Source organism: Drosophila tropicalis, unplaced genomic scaffold (assembly GCF_018151085.1).
Source record: "Drosophila tropicalis isolate 14030-0801.00 unplaced genomic scaffold, ASM1815108v1 contig_615, whole genome shotgun sequence".
NCBI classification, from domain to species: Eukaryota; Metazoa; Arthropoda; class Insecta; order Diptera; family Drosophilidae; genus Drosophila; species Drosophila tropicalis.
In genome coordinates this window covers 1,642,583-1,657,273 of record NW_027173095.1, presented here as the reverse complement: position 1 = coordinate 1,657,273, position 14,691 = coordinate 1,642,583, and the positions used below count along the sequence as shown (strand labels likewise).

Below are 14,691 nucleotides of genomic sequence, written 5' to 3'. Positions count from 1 at the left end.
AATCAAATTAATTAGTTATGTAGAACTCAATATTCATAGAAGGAAATAATATCATAAAAATATACGACTGTGCTATGCTGACAATGCTCTTAGACGACGGAATACTAAGCTAGCGTTCGTGAATAGCGACACTTGCGCTGAATGCAAGTTTCCAATAATAATAATTAAACCAAGAAACTCAACCACGTCTTATAATAACTTATATGTATAATATATTTGGTATACTTTGTCATGCACGCAGAAAGCACGAGAAAGAGAGACAGAGAGAGCGTCGTTCCATCTCTAAATCAGAGCCCGGCACTCATATTCCCCTGGGGGACGAACAAGCTCGGCATCTCGTATGCGTGTAACCGAACGTATGCCGAAGTCCTCACACAACGAAGTACATGCAATCCGGTGTCATTAATTATTAAATTAATCAGTATGCATGTCTACCACATATACCACATGTATGTATGTATGTATGTACAGTAGAGTGTACCAAAAAAAATTAAAATGTTTTTTTTTAATGCATACCCTCTTATTTTGTTTGATAGGTCTAAAAACATCTGAAAATAAAGTTTTGACTATTTAGAATAACGGCAACCCGTGCCGAGTTGATCGCAAACATGTCGGTACTTGTATAGTACGGCGCAAGCACCCTGTAGCTTTAATTGGGAGTAATTACTTGTTTGTTTTATTAGTCATCGCGTTGTTTTCGTGTAGTCAACATGTCAATGGAGTTATGAAGTTCCGAAACGGAAATATTTTTAGTAGGGGACGTAAATCATCAAATTACCGGTTGTAAACTTCCCTCTAACGGGCAAGTACTGGCAATTTTGTTCTATAATAATCGTGAAATGAACTTAAATGTCAGTGAAAGTGGAAATCTTACAATTCGGGAGTGTATTATTTATTGGGAAAAGGCACGTATAACGACAGGATCAATACCCAACTCTGTTAAAAATCTAGTAAATTTATACCAAGTTTGGAGAGAATTACAAAAAAATGAGAAAAAAAAAGCTCAAGAAGTGTTTACTCGAAGCATTCGCCACCTCAGATCTGGTAGTGTTGAACACAGGCAGCAAGTTCACATTTAAGAGAGCGGGCTACGGCTCTGTCATCGACGTGACCTTCACCAGCAGGCAAATTTTTAACATTTGGCTTTGCAGCCATTATACAACCAGCCACCATACAGCAATCATGTGCACTATTGGCGACAGTCCAGCAGCAGCTGCAGTTACACCGGACAAACGAAAAATGTACAAGGAGACGCTAATGATATATCTAGAAAATTAATGGCCGCTATCACTACAGCATGCGACAGAAGCATGGCCGTATACAGGAGCCATAGCAGGCACAAAAGGTCTGTTTACTGGTGGAATGCTGGAATTGCTGAGGCCAGGAATAGATGCCTGCGGGCGAGGCGATGTTACCAGATAGCCCGAGGACAAGGAAAATATGCCGATCGCCGCAGATTACTCAACAGGATAATCAAGGACTGCAAGCGTAAGTGCTTTTTGGACCTGTGCAACGAGGCTTAAACTGAAATTTGGGGTATGGCATACAAGCTAGCCATGAAGAAGCTTAAGGCGATAAAGCCAGCAGCACCGTTAGAGCAACATATGGAGCATATCGTTAAAACGCTGTTCCCAAGTACGTCAACGGTATTGCCAGGGAACGAAAGTCCCATATTAAGCGAATACAGCCTGGTAACTACGGAGGAGGTGCTATTGGCAGCAGGGCACCTGCAAGACAACAAATCCCCTGGCCATCAATGCAATTCCTAACAAAGCCATTAAGATAGCTGCCCGCTTGCAGCCGGACTGCCGCCAACTGGACAAAGATTATTGATGCACTCAGCAGATTCACCATAGAGGATTACTTCCGGAAACGCGTATTAAATAACGACACACGAAATGGCGTACGCTCTCATTAAAACAGGGGAAGCGTACCGCAAGGCTCAGTACTTGGCCCGCTTCTGTGGAACGCCATGTATGATGGCAAATTGCGCATAAAACTGCCCCCAAAATGCCACGTCGTAGGATTTGCTGACGATATAGCGCTAGTGGTCGTCGCAAAACATTTACGTGATGCTGAGGAGAAAACGGTGGTGTCCATGGGCGCAGCAAAACAGTGGCTTTCTAATGCAGGACTGACCCTAGCGGACCACAAAACAGAGGCTGGTCAAGTAGCCGCAAGACGGTGGAAGTTGCTAAAATCGAACTGAAAACGTGTACCATACAATCTAGTAGATCGATAAGATACCTTGGTGTCTTACTTGACACAAGCCTCTCATTTAAGGAGCACCTGCAACATGTCAACACAAAGGCAGCAGAAACATGTAGAGTATTGAACCGCATAATGATGAATGCAAGGGGCCCACGGCAAGCACAGAGAATGTTGCTCATGAATGTTGTCAAATCGAGCATACTTTATGGTGCACCGGTATGGGCAGAAGCGATGCAGCGAAAAACGTACAAAAGAGGACTTGACTCTACATACCGTCTAGGGCTCTGCGTGTTTGCCGTGGTTTCCGGATTATTTCCGATGACGCTGCGCTAGTCATTGCAGGGATGACACCGCGTGACATAAGAGGCGCAAACGATCTTCCAGCAACATGAGGGACAAGTATGGACCCCCTCGACCAGGAGAACAATTATCAAAATGGCGAAACAAGCCAGCCTGGCAGAATGGCAGCATCGATGGGCAGTCGGTGGACCAACAAGCTGATACCCGATATAAATGCTTGGATAAATAGGCGTCATGGCGAAGACACCTATACGCTTAAAATACGTTCATAGGCATATTTTGTATGTTTCTAGTCCGATTTTAATCAAATTTGGGAGTTTGGTAGAAATATATAAGATTAATTGGTCTGCCAAATTTGGTTGCGATAGTTAAAAAATTGCAAAAGGCAATCGATTTTTTTTTAAATTACGAAGGCGGAAATGGCGTGTCGAAATAGTAAAGTACACAAATCCTGCTCGCATACTAAAAAAATCTACATTTTAAATTTGGTGACTTTGGCTTTGTTAGTTTTCGAGAAAACCAGTTTTATTTCATTTTCGGGAGCGGAAGTGGGCGTGTCAAAATTTTTAAATAGTGAATATCTGCGCGTCTATTAAGCTAGTTTACATACCAAAATTTTAATGTCGGTAGAATTAATAGTTTTTAAGAAAATCAGTTTTATGTAAATTCCGGGGGCGGAAGAGGGCGTGGCAAAAAGTTTGAATAATTAGTTTCTGCGCGCTAACTAAACGAGTATATAAGCCAAATTTAATGTCTCTAGCTATTATGCTTTTTAAGAAAAACAGTTTTATGTAAATTCTGAAGGCGTAAGAGGGCGTGGCCATAATTCCAATTAACTCTATACATACTACACGAGTATACATACCAAATTTGGTGGCTCTAGCTCTTTTAACCTCCGAGATCTCCGTGTTCATACAGACGGACGGACAGACGGACATGGCTAGATGCACTCGGCTGTTGATCCTGATCAAGAATATATACACTTTATAGGGTCGGAGAAGCTTCCTTCTGCCTGTTACATATGTATGTGCTGTAGTATATTCATACAAATAATCATTTAATACAATGAGCTCAACTTATAACACTTTGTTGCAAGTACAAACAATTAAACATATACTCATTAAAATATATTTGTGCACTTGAATATATTTATATATATACATTGATGTATGTACATAAACATATTCACATGTACTGACGCTCTCCTTCTCTTTTGTAGCTGTCGCATAAGTCGCAGCATAAGAATATATATGTAAACTTAGCTTAAGCAAAATAATAATTTGGAATAAAGAATCAATCTTAAAATTACAATGTTTTCCAAGTGCTCCGTAGTTTGGTCGCGACAGTGCCTAGAATCAAAGTTTATATTAACCAGGGGAGAGACTCTGTGCCACACTACTCAGCCGAAGCAGTTTTCCTTTGGCAAAGACTTGCCATAACCAGGGCCACTATCGTATAGGTTTTGTGACTGTTGTGGGACTTGGCGCGTTTTTGTCTGCCCACCACAGCCGCTTTCATTGTATTGGTGCGTAGAAATCCTCTCTATTATCCAGTATCCTCTCTGCGCTGGACACATTACCACTTGTTGCTGCGAAATAAAACAATAGAGTTGACCAATAAAGCGCCACTGATCAGTGCGACCAGTGTTGCATAACGCAGAAAGGACAAAATTGCAGCGTCTATGGATCAAGCACGCTGGGGCTGTGCAACTAGTGATCCAGTAGGCGAGGAGGCAATTTTCAGTAAGTCCAACAGGATGAGGCGGTCACCAGTGTCGTCGCCAGCTGGGCGTCCGTTGCAGGTGCCTGATAGCCAAAACAGCGCGGCTCTGGCAACAAGTCCCACTGTGATATCGGGCATACCGGAGCTAGATGATCTTGGCAGCCTCCTCTGACAATTGGAGAATACCTTCAAGAAGAAGGATGATGGTAAGCCGCAGGTCCGGCATATTAACCAGAACACAATGCAGCACATACGGCGGATGATAGAGCTGCAAATTGTCATCTGTCACAAAGTACTCGGTGACAAAAGCAAAGCAGTACGTAAGGTTGAGATGGCCACGCAAACTTTGCCCGTCACCGCCAAAGCCCAGTATATTGGAGCTAAAGTTAGCCATGCTGACAGCCCAAAGCGGCAAATAGAAGATGCACTGGCACAGAGAAATACTCCAAATTAAGAGGCGGCGCATCTCAACCAAACATGGCGAGAAATCATATCGCAGAGACTGCTATAGCACCAGTGCTAGAATCTGCAGGAAAAGATGACTCTGACCCAGAATGGCAACTGATAGGCGCAAAGAGCAAGCCAATCATGCGGAGAGGCAGGCCTGATGCCATTATACGCGGATATGCTCAGGATGGTCACCAGGCGCGAAGATGGGCGGCTAAGCTATGTTAAAGATAGCGTTGCAAGGGCCAAAAAGACTCAGAATGGCGACCTGTTGTTGGAGCTAAAAACTAAGGATGGAGGCAACAAGCTACACGAAGAACTGAGCAGTGTACCGGAAACAAGCGCCAAAAATTCGCACAGTAACTTATGTGACACATCTCGAGCTACGCCAACTGGACTGCCTGGTAACAAAAGCCGATATTATTGCTTATTGGATGTAGATGTCGCTATTCTTAGTGAGCCATACAGGGTAGGGGCTAGCAGCCTGCGGGCAGCGGATACAACTGACAAAGCAGATATTTGGATCTGTGGCAAAAACCCACTGCTCATCCAGCATCATCACAACTGTTTTGTGCGGCAGTTGTTATTTGGCACCAAGCCTAAACATACGTGAATTTGAGGCTGTGCTCGATCAACTTTCTGCAGACGTGCGTGGAAAGACCAAAGTAGTTGTTGCCGGTGATTTTAATGCTTGGTCTGAAGAATGGGGCAGCAGCTCAACAAACGCGAAAGGCCGCACGGTACTCGAAGCATTCGCCACCTCAAATCTGGTAGTGTTGAACACAGGCAGCAAGTTCACATTTAAGAGAGCGGGCTACGGCTCTGTCATCGACGTGACCTTCACCAGCAGGCAAATTTTTAACATTTGGCTTTGCAGCCATTATACAACCAGCGACCATACAGCAATCATGTGCACTATTGGCGACAGTCTAGCAGCAGCTGCAGTTACACCGGACAAACGAAAAATGTACAAGGAGACGCTAATGATATATCTAGAAAATTAATGGCCGCTATCACTACAGCATGCGACAGAAGCATGGCCGTATGCAGGAGCCATAGCAGGCACAAAAGGTCTGTTTACTGGTGGAATGCTGGAATTGCTGAGGCCAGGAATAGATGCCTGCGGGCGAGGCGATGTTACCAGATAGCCCGAGGACAAGGAAAATATGCCGATCGCCGCAGATTACTCAACAGGATAATCAAGGACTGCAAGCGTAAGTGCTTTTTGGACCTGTGCAACGAGGCTTAAACTGAAATTTGGGGTATGGCATACAAGCTAGCCATGAAGAAGCTTAAGGCGATAAAGCCAGCAGCACCGTTAGAGCAACATATGGAGCATATCGTTAAAACGCTGTTCCCAAGTAAGTCAACGGTATTGCCAAGGAACGAAAGTCCCATATTAAGCGAATACAGCCCGGTAAATACAGAGGGGTGCTATTGGCAGCAGGGCACCTGCAAGACAACAAATCCCCTGGCCATCAATGCAATTCCTAACAAAGCCATTAAGCTAGCTGCCCGCTTGCAGCCGGACTGACGCCAACTGGACAAAGATTATTGATGCACTCAGCTGGTTCACCATAGAGGATTACTTCCGGAACCGCGTATAAATTCCGACACACGAAATGGCGTACGCTCTCATTAAAACAGGGGAGGCGTACCGCAAGGCTCAGTACTTGGCCCGCTTCTGTGGAACGCCATGTATGATGGCATATTGCGCATAAAACTGCCCCCAGAATGCCACATCGTAGGATTTGCTGACGATGTAGCGCTAGTGGTCGTCGCAAAACATTTACGTGAGGCTGAGGAGAAAACGGTAGTGTCCATTGGCGCAGCAAAACAGTGGCGTTCTGATGCAGGACTGACCCTAGCGGACCACAAAACAGAGGCTGTCCTTGTAAGCAGCCGCAAGACGGTGGAAGTTGCCAAAATCCAACTGAAAACGTGTACCATACAATCTAGTAGATCGATAAGATACCTTGGTGTCTTACTTGACACAAGACTCTCATTTAAGGAGCACCTGCAAAATGTCAACACAAAGGCAGCAGAAACATGTAGAGTATTGAACCGCATAATGATGAATGCAAGGGGCCCACGGCAAGCACAGAGAATGTTGCTCATGAATGTTGTCAAATCGAGCATACTTTATGGTGCACCGGTATGGGCAGAAGCGATGCAGCGAAAAACGTACAAAAGAGGACTTGACTCTACATACCGTCTAGGGCTCTGCGTGTTTGCCGTGGTTTCCGGATCATTTCCGATGACGCTGCGCTAGTCATTGCAGGGATGACACCGCGTGACATAAGAGGCGCAAACGATCTTCCAGCAACATCAGGGACAAGTATGGACCCCCTCGACCAGGAAAACAATTATCAAAATGGCGAAACAAGCCTGCCTGGCAGAATGACAGCATCGATGGGCAGTCTCAACAAAAGGTCGGTGGACCAACAAGCTGATACTCGAGATAAATGCTTGGATAAATAGGCGACAGGCGAAGACACCTAGACGCTTACGACCACTTACGCAGTGGTCATGGCTGTTATAGGACATACCTGCACCGTTCTCGACATAAAACCAGTGATGAATACACATTGCGCCAAGAAGATGTGGAAGAGCGACGAAATCTGTCGGTTGAAATGGGAGAGACACCCACAGTCGCCAATTTGACGAATAGCGTGATGACAACAACACGGTCATGGTCAGCAGTGTGCAACTATGCATTCGTGACTATGAGCAAGCTGAGGCTCCTTGAGCGAGAACGACACGCTGGAGGTGCATAACTGATGCTCGCCATTATCCCTGCGACGCAATACCGCAAGGCAGTTCCGCAGGATTCGCATGGCAGCAAACAAAATTTCTCTCCCCTTATATCTGTCTATTTTTTTTCTACTTATGTAACATATGTTATCGCCTGTCCAATTTATTGCTAAAAACTTGTATAACTTACTACACTATATTTGACATTCTAAATAAACGAATTAAAAAAAAGACGCATACAACTACATTTTTTAGTGCTCTTTTCGTGCCGCGACATACTCTATATCACTAAATCACCATGCACACAGATGACACGACGATTCTGATCCTATGTGCGGGTGGCCTTTTGTTGAGAGTTCTTTTTCGATTTTACTTTCAGAATCCAATGGAACGGGACAAAATTGTGTACCTGCAATCCGGTGTCATTAATTATTAAATTAATCAGTATGCATGCCTACCACCTATACATACATGTATGTATGTACATATGTATGAATGTACAGATACAATGAATTTACATTCTGAAATCCTAAGTAACATTAAACCCCTTGTCTGGTTAGAAAATATCAAAGAACATAAGATGAAATTACAGAGATGGAAGATAAAATTGAACGAATTTTATTACAAAATAAAATAATTACCAGAAACAGAGAATTATGTGGCAGACGCCCTTTCCATAATGAAAATAGACGAAAACCTTTTAAGTGAAGAAATAAGCAGTTCTACAATACACACTGCTACAGAAGATAATGAAAACCTATTAGCCATTTCAGAAAATCATCTGAATTTCTACAACCGCTAAATATAATTTAGTAAATGCAACGAAATTAAAATTAACGTTACACACTATTTTCATAAAACGATGAAAGATGCGTTCTGTGATTGGTGCCACGTTAATAAATTACACCTTAATGCCTCTAAATGTTCTTTTATGACTTTCAGTCGTTTGTCTCCGCTCCTAGCTCATTACTCTATTAAGTCTGTTCTGTTAGATTGTGTTCCATCATTCAAAGACTTAGGCGTTATGTTTGACCCTAAACTTTCATTTAATGTTCATATTTCTTCAATTGTCAACAGAGCTAGCAGCCTTCTCGGCTTCATTAAACGTTGGGCCAAAGAATTTGATGATCCCTATGTAACAAAGGTTTTATACACTTCGTTAGTTCGCCCTACTCTAGAATATTGCTCGCCAGTGTGGAACCCGCAATATGATGTTCACCAGCGTAGTATGGAATCGGTACAGAAGCAATTCCTTAAGTTTGCGCTACGCGGTCTAAATTGGGACCCGGGTGTTCGCCTACCTTCTTATTCTGACAGACTTCTTCTTATTAATCTTCCTTCACTTTATAACCGTAGGCTTGTTTTTGGCATTCTCTTTCTCCATAAACTAGTCAACGGCGAAGTCATTTCTACGAATTTACTAGATACGCTGTATTTTTGTGTTCCCTCACGTCGGACCAGAAACTCTTTTCCTATTCACCTTAGTAGATGTCTGACTAACTACTCTCTTCACGAACCTCTTCGTGTTCTTTGCCAATCTTTTAACAACCTTTCTCACCTTATCTCTCCTCATCTTTCTGTCACTTCTCTTCGCGCTATACTTTTTAATCATCTACAGCGAAACCAATGAAAATATTCTGGACTTGGATTGGCTGCAACTCATCCCTGGCCACATTGGCTGTGAATCGGGGCATAGCTGGCACCTTGTGCAAATAAAACACCTCCACCGGGCTGGGGATGTTTAGTTGTATATAAAGCTAAGCTACCTTCTTCATTTAATTACTATCTGTCTTTAGCTTAAGCTTTTTCGTCGACTGCTGTGTTAGTTGACGTAAATAAATAAATAAAAAATAAATAAAATATTATTATCATGGAATATTAATGCAAGTTTTTTGCTACTGTTTCATTACCTATGGTCTTCAAAGTGGAAAAACGTTATAAAAAAACGTTTATTTAATGTTTGCGAAACGGCTTACATATTAAAAAACGAAGTTATTAATGAGAGTCACTGTTATCCACCGATTGTTCCTATAGGAGCTATAAGCTATAGTCGCCCGATCTTGATCGAATTTGGCACAGTCATTAACAGATACATAAAACTGACAAGTTTCATTTGAAAGCAATCGCGTAGAAAGTAACGAAGTTATTGGCAAAAGTCACTGTTTTCAACCAATCGTACGTATGAGAGCAATATGATATAGTCACATATAGTCAGTTAATAACGCACTTTACATTCAAAACGACACAGATTTTTAAACACTCCAAGAAGCATATCTTGAAATAATTAGTCCAGACAGTCAAACAAAAACTAAAAAAAAAAAAACACTTACAACTTAAGTGACATTCGCAATTTTGCAGAATTCATAGAAATTATTCTAATAAAACACAAATCACTACTTCATCGAGTTTTATGCCAAATCAACCAAAGCACAAGATATATGTAAATGAATAATTGGCGTTATTTCGCGAAAACTAGCAGAATGCAAATACACAAAAATGTTCAAATCAAATTAATTAGTTATGTAGAACTCAATATTCATAGAAGGAAATAATATCATAAAAATATACGACTGTGCTATGCTGACAATGCTCTTAGACGACGGAATACTAAGCTGGCGTTCGTGAATAGCGACACTTGCGCTGAATGCAAGTTTCCAATAATAATAATTAAACCAAGAAACTCAACCACGTCTTATAATAACTTATATGTATAATATATTTGGTATACTTTGTCATGCACGCAGAAAGCACGAGAAAGAGAGACAGAGAGAGCGTCGTTCCATCTCTAAATCAGAGCCCGGCACTCATATTCCCCTGGGGGACGAACAAGCGCGGCATCTCGTATGCGTGTAACCGAACGTATGCCGAAGTCCTCACACAACGAAGTACATGCAATCCGGTGTCATTAATTATTAAATTAATCAGTATGCATGTCTACCACATATACCACATGTATGTATGTATGTATGTACAGTAGAGTGTACCTAAAAAAATTAAAATGTTTTTTTTTTAATGCATACCCTCTTATTTTGTTTGAATGGTCTAAAAACATTTGAAAATAAAGTTTTGACTATTTAGAATAACGGCAACCCGTGCCGAGTTGATCGCAAACATGTCGGTACTTGTATAGTACCCATATAGTACCGCAAGCACCCTGTAGCTTTAATTGGGAGTAATTACTTGTTTGTTTTATTAGTCATCGCGTTGTTTTCGTGTAGTCAACATGTCAATGGAGTTATGAAGTTCCGAAACGGAAATATTTTTAGTAGGGGACGTAAATCATCAAATTATCACTGGAGTTATAAAGTTCCGAAACGGAAATATTTTTAGTAGGGGACGTAAATCATCAAATTACCGGTTGTAAACTTCCCTCTAACGGGCAAGTACTGGCAATTTTGTTCTATAATATTCGTGAAATGAACTTAAATATCAGTGAAAGTGCAAATCTTACAATTCGGGAGTGTATTATTTATTGGGAAAAGGCACGTATAACGACAAGATCAATACCCAACTCTGTTAAAAATCTAGTTAATTTTTACCAAGTTTGAAGAGAATTACAAAAAAAAGCGAAAAAAAGCTCAAGAAGTGTTTAAGCAGCGTCGAAATGAATTTGTTTCAAACTTAAGCAATTTGTTTGACATCGCACATTAAATTAAAATATAAATAGATTAAAATAAATGAAGATAATATCTTCTTGCAGCGCCAAAGAAATTAGGTCGGCACGGTCACTTAGCCGGAGTGGACAGACAAAGAGGAAAAGACGCGGCTTAGAATCATCGAGGAGGCAAAGCAACGTGCTAAATATTTTTCATCCCTAGATCAATCAACATTGGTTAGCTCGACAGGAAGGGAACGGGTAGATGCAGTTATAAACTGGAACCTTGAAGACAAAGTGCAGATTCTCTGTTGTGATACTACTGCTTCTAAATGGAGCATGTGTGCTTCTCGAATAAAAACTGGGTAGAGAAGTGCTTATTTTTGCTTGCCGCCATCACGTTTATGAATTAGTACTTAAAGGCGTGTTTGAAGCGAAAATCAGTCAAGTAACTACAAGCCCAGACATCCCATTATTCAAGAAATTCCGAGAGAACTGGAAAATCATCGATTCCGAGAAAATCCAAAGATGTACAGAAATGCTATCTTGTTTAAATGTTTCGGAAATTGACAAACTGCTAACACTATACAGAACTGAATTAACCAAAGATATCGTTAGAAATGACTATCGTGAATTAATTGAGCTTTCAATTATATATCTTGGCGGAGATTCAGAGAAGAAATTTAAGATTACGAAACAATAGACAAAAGCATTTCAAAAGCAGCATTGCAGAAGTTTTGCCAGCATTTGTGGTATTTGACAGATGAAGTATATATTCTGGTTTTATTTGATGATGATGTCAATCTAAAAACTAAAATAAGAATGATTTCAAACAAGAGAAAACCCACCTGCCGACAATAAATGTTACATTACAATCATCGAAGAACTCTGTAGCCCACTTTTTGGTAGGTTAAATAATCTTTTTTAATTTCAGAGAAAACATTGATGACTTCGTCTTTGTCAAAAGCAAGTTCATGTTTAATCGACTCCATATTGAGACAGTTTTCTGACAAGTGAACAAGTTAATGCAAGATTTCCATGGTTTGATCACTGTTCAAACGGAGCAAAAACAATTTTTATTACGTTGCGTACAAGAACATAGACAGCTATGTATATCCCGACTGTAAAAAGCAAACTTTGAAGAAAAAATTGGATGCTTGATGTCTCTTTTTTATACAAAGATAAGAAATACGAACTATATGTTTTATTTTTAATTATTTAATAAATCTAAAAATTCAGTTCAACTTTTCTCTATAGTGAGCCTATAGCTTTCATACGAACATTTAACTTAAAGTTTGACGTCATGTCGGCACGGGTTAATGACATCCGATCCGATGGGAAAAAAATAAAGGGTATTCATTTTGAGATTCCGAAAAAACAATTTCCCTTGTAGTTTGGGACTGACTAATGTACAGATGTTGAATGTATTGTGAAAATTCTTTATGTTTTTTTCTTATTCATCAATGTTAAGAGTCTACATACATTTCAACCTCGAAAAATATTGTTTTTTGAAATAAACGGATAAATTAAGCTTTATAGACAAAACTGTCTAAAAAGATTACTAGAGTCATTAAATTTAGGTATAAATATTAAACTTATGGAACTCAAAGAACTTGCTTTATAATTTTATACATACCAGGCGACTTTGAAAAATTTACATTAATTTTCCAACCTGGAAAACTTTGGAATTTAATATTGCTTTCATAATTTTTACAAAATGTTGTATCATTGCCTCTCACATATGTTTCTCCATCGGTACAACACTTTCGAACACATGGAATTGCTTTACAGGTTTTGTAGTCTTCACATGTGCGCACAAACAATAGCTGTTGCCCTTTAAATGTCTTTTTTGTTTTGTTTTTGCCTAAAGTATTCACAACGTCGATGCAAAAATCGCCGGATTTTATGTTTTTAGTACCGTCAATCCAACTTAACACATTTTCTTTAAATGTTATGGCATCCGTTTTAACCGTGTAATCCACTAAGACTTTACTCATTGGGCAATCAAATGTATTATCTATAACAACAGTTGGACCATCGAAAATTGCAGACAACGCCTGAAAATCAGATTCTGCTTGTGAACATTTTTTATACTCTGGGCTGTAAAAATATCCATGTGGACAACATTTGTCGATATATCCGAGATGTTGTTGGGCTCTGTAACCACTTAAATTTTCATTGCATATAAAAAAGATTATTGTTCATAATAGCTAAACAAGAACTGTATGTCCGTTTTATTGGAACATTACGTAACTTTGAAATATTGAAGAAACTAAACGAAACGCACTTAACGGTTTCATTCCAATGATGCGAAATATAATCTTCATGAACTTGAAATCCATCTTTAAAAATGATTTCATGATTCTCAAAAGGACTACATTTTAAATAGTCAAAGCCATTGGAAAGGGTTTTGAGAAAGAATGACCCGGAGCTACAGCAACGTTCAACTCTTGATGCTTTAGTGATACAAATTATTAGTAAAAAACATCGTAATATTTTAGAAGTCATTTCACTTTATTGACTTAAACTGTTTTCTCCGCAATTGATTACTGTATTAACAAATTTACAAATAAGTGTTTATATTATTTACTGAAAGTATTTATGAGAACGAGGTTGTTTGATCTTTTACAGTCAAATAAGTTGTAGTCTGTGATAAATATGTATGTATGTATGTACTTTATATGAAGATATCAGTTTATACACATATTGTACATATTGCGCATGTGCTTTTAACCGAACACGATAGGTTCACTAGCTAAACTAAAATTTTTTCAGCTTGTTGGAAGTTTTTATCAAATATAAATACACATACATACATACATATGTACATATGTACATGCATACATATGTAAGTATGTGTATTAAATAAACAAATAAAAAGCATGCGTTGGTTGTGAGTACAGACAATAATGTGCACAGTGAGTGGTAATGAAAATTGTACATAAGATATTGTAAACACATCTTCATTTCTTTAATAACATAAAATTTTTGTAAATCAATGTATGTATGTATTTGTAAGTCAGTGTTTATTTGAATTGCTGTTATGTTAAAAAAAGAGTTTTTATCTGCTCAAAATAGTGTTTCAGATCAAACGTTTCTTTGAAATGATATTAATATAAACTTTCTTTTAATTAATTATTATATTAAAGGGTGAAACTGTATTTTAAATGCAAAAGGAATCTTTTCCGTCCCGTAAAGTGTACATATATGTATGTATGTACATATGTATGTACATATGTATATTCTTGATCTGTATCAATAACGGACTCGTTCTAGCCACCTTCATTCATCCGACCGTCCATATGAACACGTATGTATGTACATACATATATATGTATGTACATATGTAGATCTCGGAGACTACAAAAAATAAAGCTGGGTGCTTACCACGTCCCGTGCCGCCCTCGTTAATTGACAAAACTGATTGTTTTTGGTAATGTTTAAATAAATGCAATTAAATTTTGCACTAAAATTTCTATTATGAATATATGCACTTTGTACTTATGTAGGGGAAGGTGGGGCTAATCGGCGAATGGGGCAACCCAGCGGTATCGAAATTTTCGGGATTATGTAATTTTAAACCTTAAAAATCAATTTATTTTCGCCAAAAAATGGTTTAAAAAACATTAATTAGATTTTTAATTTTGATTGATATTAAATAG

At 39.3% G+C, this 14,691-nt stretch overlaps 1 protein-coding gene across 1 annotated transcript in view; it reads right to left on the bottom strand.

Moving 5' to 3' along the window:
- The window catches only part of mthl15 (methuselah-like 15), a 285,449-nt gene extending 272,112 nt beyond the window's left edge, over positions 1 to 13,337 (bottom strand). The window contains exon 1 of the mRNA XM_068292211.1: positions 12,666 to 13,337. Within this exon, the coding sequence (XP_068148312.1) occupies positions 12,666 to 13,026 (361 nt within the window). The 5' untranslated portion in view covers positions 13,027 to 13,337. The remainder of the gene's footprint in view (positions 1 to 12,665) is intronic.
- Between the last annotated feature and the right edge of the window lie 1,354 nt (positions 13,338 to 14,691).